At 41.4% G+C, this 12,230-nt stretch overlaps 1 protein-coding gene across 1 annotated transcript; it reads left to right on the top strand.

Moving 5' to 3' along the window:
- The first annotated feature begins 92 nt into the window (after positions 1-92).
- LOC139714108 (uncharacterized) lies at positions 93-10,881 on the top strand. Its single transcript, XM_071625819.1, has 3 exons — positions 93-128; positions 7,276-7,735; positions 10,253-10,881. The coding sequence occupies exons 1-3, from the start codon at positions 93-95 to the stop codon at positions 10,879-10,881; spliced, it is 1,125 nt and encodes a 374-aa protein (XP_071481920.1).
- The last annotated feature ends 1,349 nt before the right edge of the window (positions 10,882-12,230 follow it).

Raw genomic sequence — 12,230 nt, 5'->3', positions numbered from 1 at the left:
AACAATTTCTTTTTTCACGTTGTTTAAATTCTGCATTTTAGGGCTCGGTGAATGTGTTCAATGTGATGTAGTCGCCTGTCACAACACTTGGAATGTTGTTCTTGATGATGATGATGATGGTGGTGGTGGTGGTGATGATGATGATGAGGAAGATGAATATATTGCTTCTACTGTTACTACACTAAGACAACCCGTTATATCGTTTTAGATACATAATAAAAACCAAAAGTTTAGATTGTTCAGTGTTAAACCGGCAAGACCCGTTGTTCGGCAGGAGAGAGCATTATCTTTGCACAGCATTTTGCTTCACTGCAGATATTTATAACGAAATATTCCAACATATTTCCTCGCTGATCAATATAGCACTGAATTAAGCTTGAAGATGATTAGGGAAGACTGTGATCCAGTGGAGGGTATGGTAAAGTGCCTGTTGTCTTTATTGAATGAATTCTTGCATGGAATTACACGAATTACACAAATTACATATAATTGTGCGTGTATGTGTATAAACACATACACACGCACCCACGCACACACACACACACACACATATATATATATATATATATATATATATATATATATATATATATCATACACACACGAACAAACAAACACACACACACACACATGATTATTATCATGATATTTTATCTGATTTATGTAATTTGTATTGCACAATTAGTGTATCCTGAATTATATGTAAGCGTTCGTGTGTATGTGTGTATTGTTTTCTAAAGGAATCGTATGTAAGAGTGAGACATTGGCCCGAATTCACGAAGGTGGTACAATCTTGTCCATGGTTTCAAACCATGGACAAAGACCGTAATTTTTATGGGGCGCCAAGTGTCGCATGGCCTATTTCGTTACGAAATAACTGATTTCGTAACGGAATAGGCCATGCGACACTTGGCACCCCATAAAAAACTACGGTCTTTGTCCATGCATGGTTTAAACTATGAACAAGACTATACCGTGCACTACCTTCGTGATTCGGGCCATTGGGTTTTCAACTTGTCCTTTATCAGTCTCAAAAGGAAACTCATTATGATTTTGTGAATGGAGGTGTTATCTAAACGAGAGTATATCGAGGCGTATTAATCTCATAATAGAGTCAGAGAACACTGCTTTTGATTAGGGGCATCACTTGAGCAGTAAAATAGAATCGCACAATCATACAATTGCAAATATGAGACAGATTCTAGGGCTTGCATTTTCACATTTTACTAAAGATTTTTCTTTTCTTCTTGATCCCCACCCCCTCTCTACTGTTGTAACCTTAAAAGAGAGTCCACTCCGTGATTTAAGAAAATCAAATTGAAAAACGAATAACACGGTCAAATTCTTCTTGGAGACTAAACAATCAACATCTCCGGAAAATGATTAAAAAGAAGAGATACCATCGTTGATGAATTTGAAGAAGGGGGGGGGGGTCTGTATTGCTGCAAATTGACCAAAAGTGGTCTGTAGTATAATGATAATGTCCAGACCAACATAAGATTTATAAAACTGTAACACTGTCACTTCATTCAATTTTCAAAATATAATATGACGAACTTAATCAAGATGATAAATTAAAAGGTGAAAACATTCCATAACTTTCTCCGTGGTTTCGGCTTTGATAACACCTTTTACAGTTCTGTTTAAGTGTGACTCAACTCTGTTTATCAAAATACAGCTGTATAAGATATGAACAGTGCTTGGAGCTTGCCTTTTGGCGTTTTCCTCCGTCACGCCTCGAAAGCAGCGTTAACTAGCAGATCTCGGAGAGAAAATAAATAGCAATCATCATTCTGATAAATGATGGTTGAGAAATGATCCATTGTCCAGACATCATCCGAACCGAATACCAAAGATTGTAGTCAGCTGCACAATGTGTTGACTAGAAGTTGAACTGAACTTACATGTTCATTTGCACCTAGATACAGCTACAGCTCGATCGCTATTCCGAAGGCTCGTTATTGCAAAGATTAATTCGAAGATCAAAACAGGTCCATTAATCAGAAAATAACAAAGATTGGTTAATCTGAAAAGGGGAAAAAAGCTCCTTATTCCGAAAATGATAAAGGGTTTACCAATCAAAACATGATTCTGTGTCCGTCATTTTTTTTTTTTTTTTGTGACGGGGAGGGGGTTTATTATTTTCTCTAAAATCGTCCCCATATGAGGAGACCAGCTGCCTTCCATGTCAGTTTTCACCCCGGTGTGCAGCGATATCATAGTAATTTGACTTCCGCGCTCTACAGCGGGTTCTTTGCAAACTACCCCTTCATGGTTTTAAACAGTGATCTGACCACCACCCACCCCAACCCTTCCCCGAAAAGCAAACAAAGAAACAAACAATAAAACAAACATGGAAACAAACAATAAAACAAACATGGAAACAATCCAAAACCAATCGTTAATCCTACTATGGCCCATTTCTTATCTTCCGTGAAATCCCGTCCAGATATGTGCACAGCTCTGCGCATAAGATTTCTTACAAACTGACAAGCAATTTCTTACAAACTGACAAGCAAATCCAGTTGCAGAAAAAAAAAAGACTGAAACTTTGCAAAAATTCGACGAAAGAAGTCCGATGTGCATAGGGTCTGGCCGCTGAACCGATTGTGCATCGTGAAGTTCTCTGTCAGATGTGGTGACTAGCGGACCCGTTCACTTATCACCTTGCTATATCTTGGACCTATACCACATATGGACATACATCGCTCGTTTATTAATTCAAACACCTGTTTCTGTGAAAAGCGTCACAATAACATTTCAAAGATGCTTTCCTGCTTTGATCTCATCGTGCATCACCGACAGCCAGCCTTGGCTTAAAAACAAGACAGCGCTTTTGAGACATTTAAAAACAACATCATGCGCAGAAGATAACTCTCATAAATCAAGAAAAATGCATGTGCAGTTGTAGTATACATCATTAGGAAACCATCGCTCAGTTAATTTCATTTGCAAAATGCACGTACTTTACGAGAGAAAGAAAGTATTTCGGCAGGTTGGTTGTAATTTGAAATTTCTTTTTGCCATTTTCGCACATTGTTTCAGAGTGAACATGGACAGTAATGGTAGACGACATGTATGCCTTACATACGCCATTAAGAAACGTTACATGCACGTCCACAAGCGTCCACTTCAGTAATTTATACTAACTAGTCAATGTACCCGTGGAGTGCTGAATCAGCCGAAGTGGGGCATAGAGGGGAGGGGTGGGGGGGGGGGGGGCTATGATGAAGTAATCGCAGTAGTTTGTTTGGCTTCAGCCAGTGCCCAGAAATCCTCTATGGGGATTTTTAATTGATTAAATTACGTTAATTAAGTTAATTGACCTTTGACCCCATCGACCTTGACCTTGACCATAGAGGGGGGGGGGGGGCTATGATGAAGTAATCACAGTAGTTTGTTTGGCTTCAGCCAGTGCCCAGAAATCCTCTATTGGATTCCCCCAGAAATGGTCAAGGTCACTGGGTCAACGGAGGTCAAATAACTGTTTTGCGCTACTCCTTGGTCCGATCTTGGCCAAACTTGCTGGAAGCATAAGTAGGCCTACACGTGGGAAATCCCCATTGAGGATATTTCTGGGGGGATCCCAAGGAGTAGCGAAAAACAGTTACTTGACCTTTGACCCCAGTGACCTTGACCTTTCCAAAAATGAACCCCTCAAGGGCAATTTCGCGGTAAACCTGCATCCACTCACTAAGTTTGATGGAGATCGGTCCAAGGACATCCCAAGGAGTAGCGAAAAACAGTTCATTGACCTTTGACCCCATCGACCTTGACCTTTCCAAAAATGAACCCCTCAAGGACAATTTCGCGGTGAACCTGCATCCACCCACTAATTGGTTTGATGGAGATCGGACCAAGGACCTGGGAGGAGTAGCGACAAACAGTTATTTGACCTTTGACCCCAATGACCTTGACCTTTACAAAAATGAACCCCTCAAGGGCAATTTCGCGGTGAACCTGCATCCACCCACTAAGTTTGATGGAGATCGGACCAAGGACCTGGGAGGAGTAGAGGAACAAACAGACAAACAGACAAACAGACAGACAGACAGACAGACAGACAGACAAACGCTGCTCGAAATGCTCGAATTATAGTATGATTATTTCGTGACACGAAATTTGTCATGATTTGAGGTTTGTTGCTCCCAATCATTGTCGATTTCCCAAAGGCAGTTAAGTCTGAAAGGCACCTCAGCGAAATAAAACCGAAATGAGGGAAACGGTTCTGTTGTCGGTCACGATAAGCAATTACACAATCGTCATTGTCCAAACATCTGAATGTACTCATCAAGATGCACACACAGGCGGCGATGCAGGTCGGATCAAAGAAAGACCTCCGTTCGTAGTCCATGTGTGTAGCAGGTCCATGCTTATATCATGTTAGCGTATTATTATGTGGGATAAGACTTGTACTTCCAAAGGCAATGATCCGGGCATTATGGTCACATGAATAAGACTTATCACCAACATTAGAACTCGCCAATAGAAGCAACTCCAGTGCAGTCCAGTGCTAGACGCAGCACATGAGTTCCAGTAAGTTCCAGATCGATCGCTGCTGTTTCTCATCACTGTACATCGCTTTGCGTAGCTGTTTTCTGCCGTAAGTTTGCTAATGCTCATCATCATGTTACACGTTATCACGCGATACTGCGTCTGTTTCGCAACATTTGATTTGGTCAGATAATTGCAAAGACAAGTGCATCTCACCTCTTTGTTTCATGTATCTTCGGTATGTTTTCTGGTCGTTGGATATGAGGACATTGTTTCCAAATAACAGTTGAACTCGGTCTTTTCTTTTATAACGATAATAGTAAAAAAAAATGGCGAGTTTATGCAAAGCAGTTGATACCTCTTTCATGTAAAATGTAAAATCATTCCATGTAGTAATTTGGGTACATGTATACCACAATCGGTAGATAATAATAACACTGACTGACCACGAGGGTCTGGATACGACGTAAAGAAGGGCAAATCCAACGATTTAGCAGGTTAATTCTCACGCCGTTTTTAGAGTATGTTGTCTAGTAGGCCTATATGAGGAGTCTATATCAAGTCTTTAAGGTAAAGGGTGCATATTCTATGTAAAATAAGTAAGTTTTCATGCGGGAACTTAAAGGGACTGTACAGTACTGGTTGAGGTAGGGATTCATGTTTTGAACATTCCTAAGAGAGATAATGAAAAGCCTCTTATGAAATATGAAAGAGCATGTAATTTTAAGGATTCAACGTTTATTTGATGAAAATTGGTTTTCAAATGGCTGAGATATCCCAAAAAGTGCTGATAATAAAAGGCGACATGCCCCAACTTTATTAGTATCTCTTTGTTTCACCTTGTTTTTGGATATCTCAGCCATTTCAAAACCGATTTTCATCGAATAAACTTTTGATACCCCTTAGAACTGCATGCTCCTTGACATCTCATAGAGTGGTTTCTGAATATCTCACAAAACGTTAAAAGCTAAATCTTCACCTCGACCAGAACTGTACACACCCTTTAAGTGTCCGGAAACCCAACCCCCCCATCATACTTATATGTGCGGGATTTCCGAGTGCGACGTGCGTAAATGTTTGGGACGAACATTTTCGGACGTCTTGACCCACAAAGGTACGTGAAAAACGCTGAAAAATGCTGTTAGTTTTCGAATTTTCAACCCATTTTATAAAACAAATGATGCACAGAATTATTTCGTGGCGTTAGTGGAGGCGTATAGCTCACTCTCGGGTATTTACAATGTAGTGCATGTTTCACAATTGTAAATACCCTCGAGTGCACTATACGCCTTCACTAACGCACTCTATCCTGTGCATCATTTGTATAACATTGCCTGAACAAGGTTCATATATTTGCCGAGTCGAAGACGAGGGCTATAATAATGGATTTTAGTTTTAGGACAATACGTCGTATCATTGAAAGAGTCAATCATTATCATTTACCAATCATTTACCATATCAGACATATTGAGCAGCGACAGAAATAAGTTTTAAAAAATCAGATTTAAACTTTATGTAACAGTACCAAAGTACTACTAGTAAACGTAATGGAATGCTGTGTTTGTTTGCAACTTCCCAGTAAAATTTTCCACGCAGCACCATCTCGAGCTCTACACCACTGCGCTGCATGTATGCATGCACATACCATACACAGCTCATCCAAGCGGCACGCATATACAGTGCACATGACGGGATGGGTTACGGAAAATATGCAATCTGATTTCATTTGTCAATCACCATGTAATGATTTCTCACTGAGTGCATGCATATCCTCCTTTCAGTCCTACAATTTTCCATAACCATGCGTATATTATAACTCCATACATCCGGTATATGTACGGGACGCATGACTTTTCCCAGTCAGCGCGCAGATTAGCCATAATACAGTTTCGACGCATTTTAGAAAACAAGCAAGTGGCTAACAGTTTTGTTTTGTTTTGTTTTTGTTTGTTTGGGTTGGTTTTTTTTTTTTTTTGCACAACCGCAGCTCAAGTTAATCTGTCTATTATGAGTAGTAATCCACAGAGGTACATTTTCGCTTAAAGTCCTGATTTTGATTTATGGAATGAGGAAATTGGCGTTGGAGATTCCATTCGGGTAGCAACTGCAATGTTGAACAGCAGTTGATTTGGTTTGATCAGTACAGTAGGTCCATCAACATTGCATTTCTGTATCGTAGGACAGTCTTGTTAGCTCTTATCGGGATTCTCAGGGCGTCGAAGCATCATTAGATAAGCAGAACAAAGTTTGTTCACTCTTCTGACTAAATAGGGATTATTAGGTCTAAACAACACTGTAGTCCTTAGCTCTGTTTCATAACGCACGTGAAAATGGTGCTAGTACCCCCCCCCCCAAGGCGGTCAACCATTATACACATTATGCTTGTTCTAGAGATACCCATGGAAATGGGTGAAGATTTTGACCCCTCATCACAGGTTTTTGGAAGGGAAGCTATGTAGCAAAGCAGCGTGACAAAATTTCAACAAAATCAAATTCAAAAGTGATAAACTTCGAGGAACTTACATCGAAAAACGACAGACATTCATCACTTTCGTCTGCTGTCCATGTAAGAAGAAAATAATTGATATCACTATAATCAAAATAAAATCACGGAGCTGCTGTGTTGTAGCTTCATGTTCTCATCATCATACATCGGAAATAGAATCATATCTTATTTAGTGCATTGTTGTCCCTTTATCAACTTCACAGAGAATGATAACCTCGTGGAAGCTCGGCATCTGCGTGATCGTTGTTGCCATCATTCTCGCAGTCTTTACCCAGCGATGTCTTCCAAACCAGTACGATCCACACGTCTACCCTCAGACGGGACCCTTCATTGAGGGCTGGTACATGAGACTAATCGATGCAGACAACGCGCGGTCGCTTGGCGTCCTATTCGGCCGAGTTCTCCCCCGCGGTGACGACGGAAAGTCTCCCGGAGAGTCCGGCTCCGATGCACCTGACACATATCTCGGCCTGATACGCAGCAACGGGAGCGACGCCCCTATGGTGGTCGTTGAAGCCTATCCCAACGAAGACGACATCGAGGTAACAGTAAGGGGCGGGAAACCGGTGACGAAAAATCCTGATCTGATGTCGTCGTCTTATTTTGAATGGACAGCCCGGTCGTACGGGTTTTTCAACGTGACGCCGAATTCAACGGTCTTCGATTTCACAATAGATGAAATCAACTTTTCTGGAAACTTTTCAGGACCGGTTGCCTGGGACTCTTCAGGAAGAGGTATCTATTTTATCAGTTTCAGTTGAGATTTATTTGCATTGCATTCGTTCACACACAAAAAAAAAAACACTTTTAAAAATACAGAGTATGAATACATGTTATACAATCACCTTTTTTTTCTACCCATCAAATTAGTTCGGGGCTAGTATAGTGTCAATGAATTGTTTTACAAAAGTATGCAGTATAGGCATGGTAGGTTTGATAAAAGGTTACATGTCAGCGTGAAATGTACTGTCCCTTGAAAATCTCATACAAAACGCATCATACTGTACTGATAGTCATTCAAGTTAAAACTGATTTTGTTTCTCGTGGAGTTCCCCCCCCCCATGGGTCACACTGCCCAAAAGTCGCGTAAACGCATGAATCACGTAAGAAATTCGCATTTCATGAGTTTGTCTGACGTGGAACCTTCGTAGCTGTCCGCCGATGTGCGCCGGATCGGCGCTTTATACGCGATTCAAAGTTTTGAGCAGCTCAAAACTCGGCTTCGCGTAAAAGTTTACGCAGTATTGCGCTATTTTACGTAATTTTTGCGTAGATTGCGTAGTTTTTACGCGAACAATGCGCAAAATATGCGTGGAATATCAGTGATCGTTCGCGAAAATGTTGCCGCTATCGCGTTCATGCGCAAATCATGCGCGATTCACACGCAGTTCATTAGTGATTGAATGCGCAGATTATGCGTGGTTTTCCGTGGACCTCAGTCGTCGCGCACAACCACGAATTCGCCCTATTTGGGGCCTTTGCGTGCCTATGCGCTGAAAGTGCGTGGTTTGTAAGTGATTTTTGCGTAATCTTTCCGTAGTTCTTGCGCAGTTCATCGGTGATTTTCAAGGCGTAAATCGGCAAAAAATTTCGACGGACAAGAACGCACAACCAAATTTCTTGTGTGATTCATGCGTTTACGCGACTTTTGGGTAGTGTGACCGGGCCCTGACAGTTTCAAAGTACATGTACTTTGTGGAGAAGCAGCAGAGCCATTGCCAAATGTCATGCTGTTTACGACAGGCACGACAGGCGTGCCATGTCTGAAGTTCATTTTACCTCACACTCCCGTAATTGAGCAGTGATACACTCACACTGAGATGATGTTAATGTTTGGCGCTGAATGATCGTATAAACATTGGGTTATTCATGAGAACGTTATAATCATAAGCCCTCTATGACCGCTGGTGAGCTCCTTGGGTTCCAACCAGTGGCAAATTCGTAAACGATGGCAAAATCTTCATGTAGCCATTGCGTTTCCCTTGTGTGTCCGTAAAGGAAATCAAAGCCCAAAGAGCAATGTGGATTGAGTGAAAGCGGCAACATTAGTAGAACACATATAAGTGAAAGTTTGAGGAAAAGCGCACAATCGATGCAAAAGTTATCAATTTTTACAGTTTTAGTGTTGTAATAACTGGATAAGGAGACTACTAGAGTTCATGACGTCATGCGTGGACAACAATTATAAAGAAAATATAAAGAGAATTTTACAAAAGTTCAATTTTGATTAAAACTACACATTCTAACAACTTGATACTGACATAAGGGTAATAACCCCCTGCTTTCTGAAAGTGGTTAGTCAAGTGCTCTTTCACTAGAACAGTGAAAGCATGTTGCATTTTTTTATATTTTCTTTATATTGTTGTCCACACTGATGTCATAAACTCAAGTAGTCTCCTTTTCCAGCTGTTCCAACACCAAAACTTTAAAAATGCATAATTTTTGTATCGATTGTCCGATTTTCCTCAAAACTTTCACCAATGTGTTATACTAATGTTTCTACTTTCACTCAATCCACATTTCTCTTTGGGTTTTTGTTTCCTTCAAAGTAAACTTCTTAATAAAGTTTCACATCGTCTAAATGTAGCTTTCGTCGTGTTCTTGTGTAGTTCAGGCGCCACCGCGTGACCTTCTGCAGGCAGGGAGCGTATACTTGCTTCTGCTGTTGATTGGCCTTTGACCATATTGGGTAGCTTTTTGGGGGCCGCTTCGCACGAAATTGAATATTCTGCATCCATATTGCCATCTTGTGTCAATTTCGAGACAGTGTGACGCCAACTTAACCAAGTGACAAGCTAAACTATAGGTGATATCTCGCTTTCCATTTCAGTGTTGCATATTTTTTGGCGACATAAAAGTTCTATAAAAGTAACAAGGTAATCTTATCTTTAATTTTGATGGCTGTGGTAGAAGAGCCTTACATGATTCGTCGACGTGATATTCTAATGACCCATCCACCCCCAATGTGCATGGCGCGTTGAAGTTGAAGCCGCGATGTTGGTAAAGACTGTTATACCACTTCTGTGAGAGTTCTCTACATCACTTATTTAGTATTATATCTTCTCGTTCAGAATCTTTTGACACTGATTACGAAGTGGAAATAGAATCAAATACTAATAGGTACTATGCGTAGTACTGGTACCTGTTTAAAATGTTTGGTGAGAAGCCGCATTTGCCCTTCATAACATTGTATGTCGAGACGCACATAACTCTGAACTGTGTGTACATGAATTGCGTTATCATTTCGCATAGGTCCAGAGGGTTGGCTCACGCATCTACCTTCGCTGCCTATCCATTGGTTTGTCTACAGCCTTGCGTCACCCGGTACCTACACCTGGCGCAATTTCGACACCGGACAGACGCTGTCGGGAAATGCTCATGCTCATCAGGAAAAGAACTGGGGATCGGGATTCCCGGAAGGCTGGGTGTGGACACAGGGTTTCAACAAGTCCACAAATACTGCTTTTGCCGGTACTTTCGGCGTCTTGTCCCCGTACGGACTGCCAGCCATCGTCCCGGCGCATTTGTTCGGCTACAGGAATTTTGCGCGTAATCTTAGTCTCGACTTCAGACCCGACAATTCTGTCACAACTCGAGACTTTCATCCGTGCGAGGGACGTGCAACTGTACGAATTTATAGCCCGACTCATCGCGTCGAGTTGATGATGACAGCACCTGTGGCCACCTTCGATCAATGTTTGCGAGGTCCGGTCGAGACCGGCTTCGAATACAACTTGGTAGAAACCTATTTGGCAACGATTTCGATTTCGATTGAAGAACTTGGACTGTGGGGTTATTACGTGATAGAAACGGGAACATTCCATAGCGCCGCCTTCGAGTTTGGAAAAACATACATGTGCCTACAAAACCCGTGCACGTAAAACTTTTCCTCACCAGTATGTTTTCTGTTAGAGAGGTACCAGCCTTGCAGCTATTGTTTGATTGTTCAGTAAATTACAGGAGGAAAAATCATTTCACCGTATTCAGTCAGCATAACTGCAGGCTGAACCCCCTTTTTTATTTCTTTCGTGTTTTTTTTTTTTAATTTAGAGAGAAGCGATTTCATTTCTATATCGTTACCCAACACTTTCTTATAACGGTTCTAGGGCAATTACCCCCCTGGACAATTACCCCAGACTCTTCTCCTGACCTTACCCCTAATCCCAATCCTAATCCTGAACCTAATCCTAACCCTAACCCAAACTCTAACCCTTAACCTAACCCTAACCCGATAAGCTTTACTCTAACCTTATCACTAACCAGTGTTTAGCCCGGGTGTAGGTCCCTAATTGTCCGGGGGGGGGGGAGGGTAATTGCCCTGATACGCTTCTAAAATGTGTTGTATACCGACGATTTATGTGTGTAATTTGATCCATAGTGTTACGGTTGTTTGTAGCTCCTCTTCTGTCATTTTTCATGTACTTTTATGAAAGTGTGAAATAAACGCAGGCATTGTTGACATTGTTAGAAGTAACTTGACACGCACTCAAAAGCTAAAAAAAATATCAGAAATGAAAAAAAAAACATTGAAGAATTAAAAAAAAAACCATTGAAGAATAAAAAAAGAACAACTTTCAGACGAACTTTCACAGTTTCTAAATGTCATGCTATGTTGTACTGCGGCTAAAGTGACACGAAACAAAAGTAAATTCGTGATTCGGAAGGGGGCAGTTATTGTCAGCATCACGTAATAATTTCTGTCTATTGCCAAACGTATACTTGATTGTACATTACGGCTTGGTCTAATTGGCACCTCTGAACTTACACATCAAAAACTAAGAATAATCATGCATTCTACACTTAGGTCTTGTGTACAGTTGTGTAATTGAGTACTGCAACTGCAACGAAGGTTTGTCTGTCAGTCTTTCGTCCATTGGGCATGGACATTACATCAGTTCCATAACCATAGTTCAACGGGTGCACGTCACGTGACCGACACCCACGAGTCGTACAGCCCACGAGTCATACACCCCATGAGTTATACAGCCCACAAGTTATATACAGCTTACGAGTCATACAGCCCATGAGTTGGACACCAAGCAAACAAGGCCCACGAGACCGACACATTAGGCGCCGTGTTGTAACTGTCGAACTCGTGGGCTTTATTTGCCTAGTGTCGAACTCATGGGCTGTGTGACTTGTGAGCTGTATGACTCATGGACCTGTTTTCAATGTCAAACTCGTGGGCTGTATGACTCGTGGGTGTCGGTATCGTGGGATGACCCAAGTT

The sequence above is a fragment of the Diadema antillarum genome, unplaced genomic scaffold, assembly GCF_040938485.1.
Source record: "Diadema antillarum isolate AM-2024a unplaced genomic scaffold, OU_Dant_1.0 seq00002162_RagTag, whole genome shotgun sequence".
NCBI lineage: Eukaryota > Metazoa > Echinodermata > Echinoidea > Diadematoida > Diadematidae > Diadema > Diadema antillarum.
Note: the sequence above shows the minus strand (reverse complement) of the source record. Positions and strands in the feature narration are given on the sequence as shown.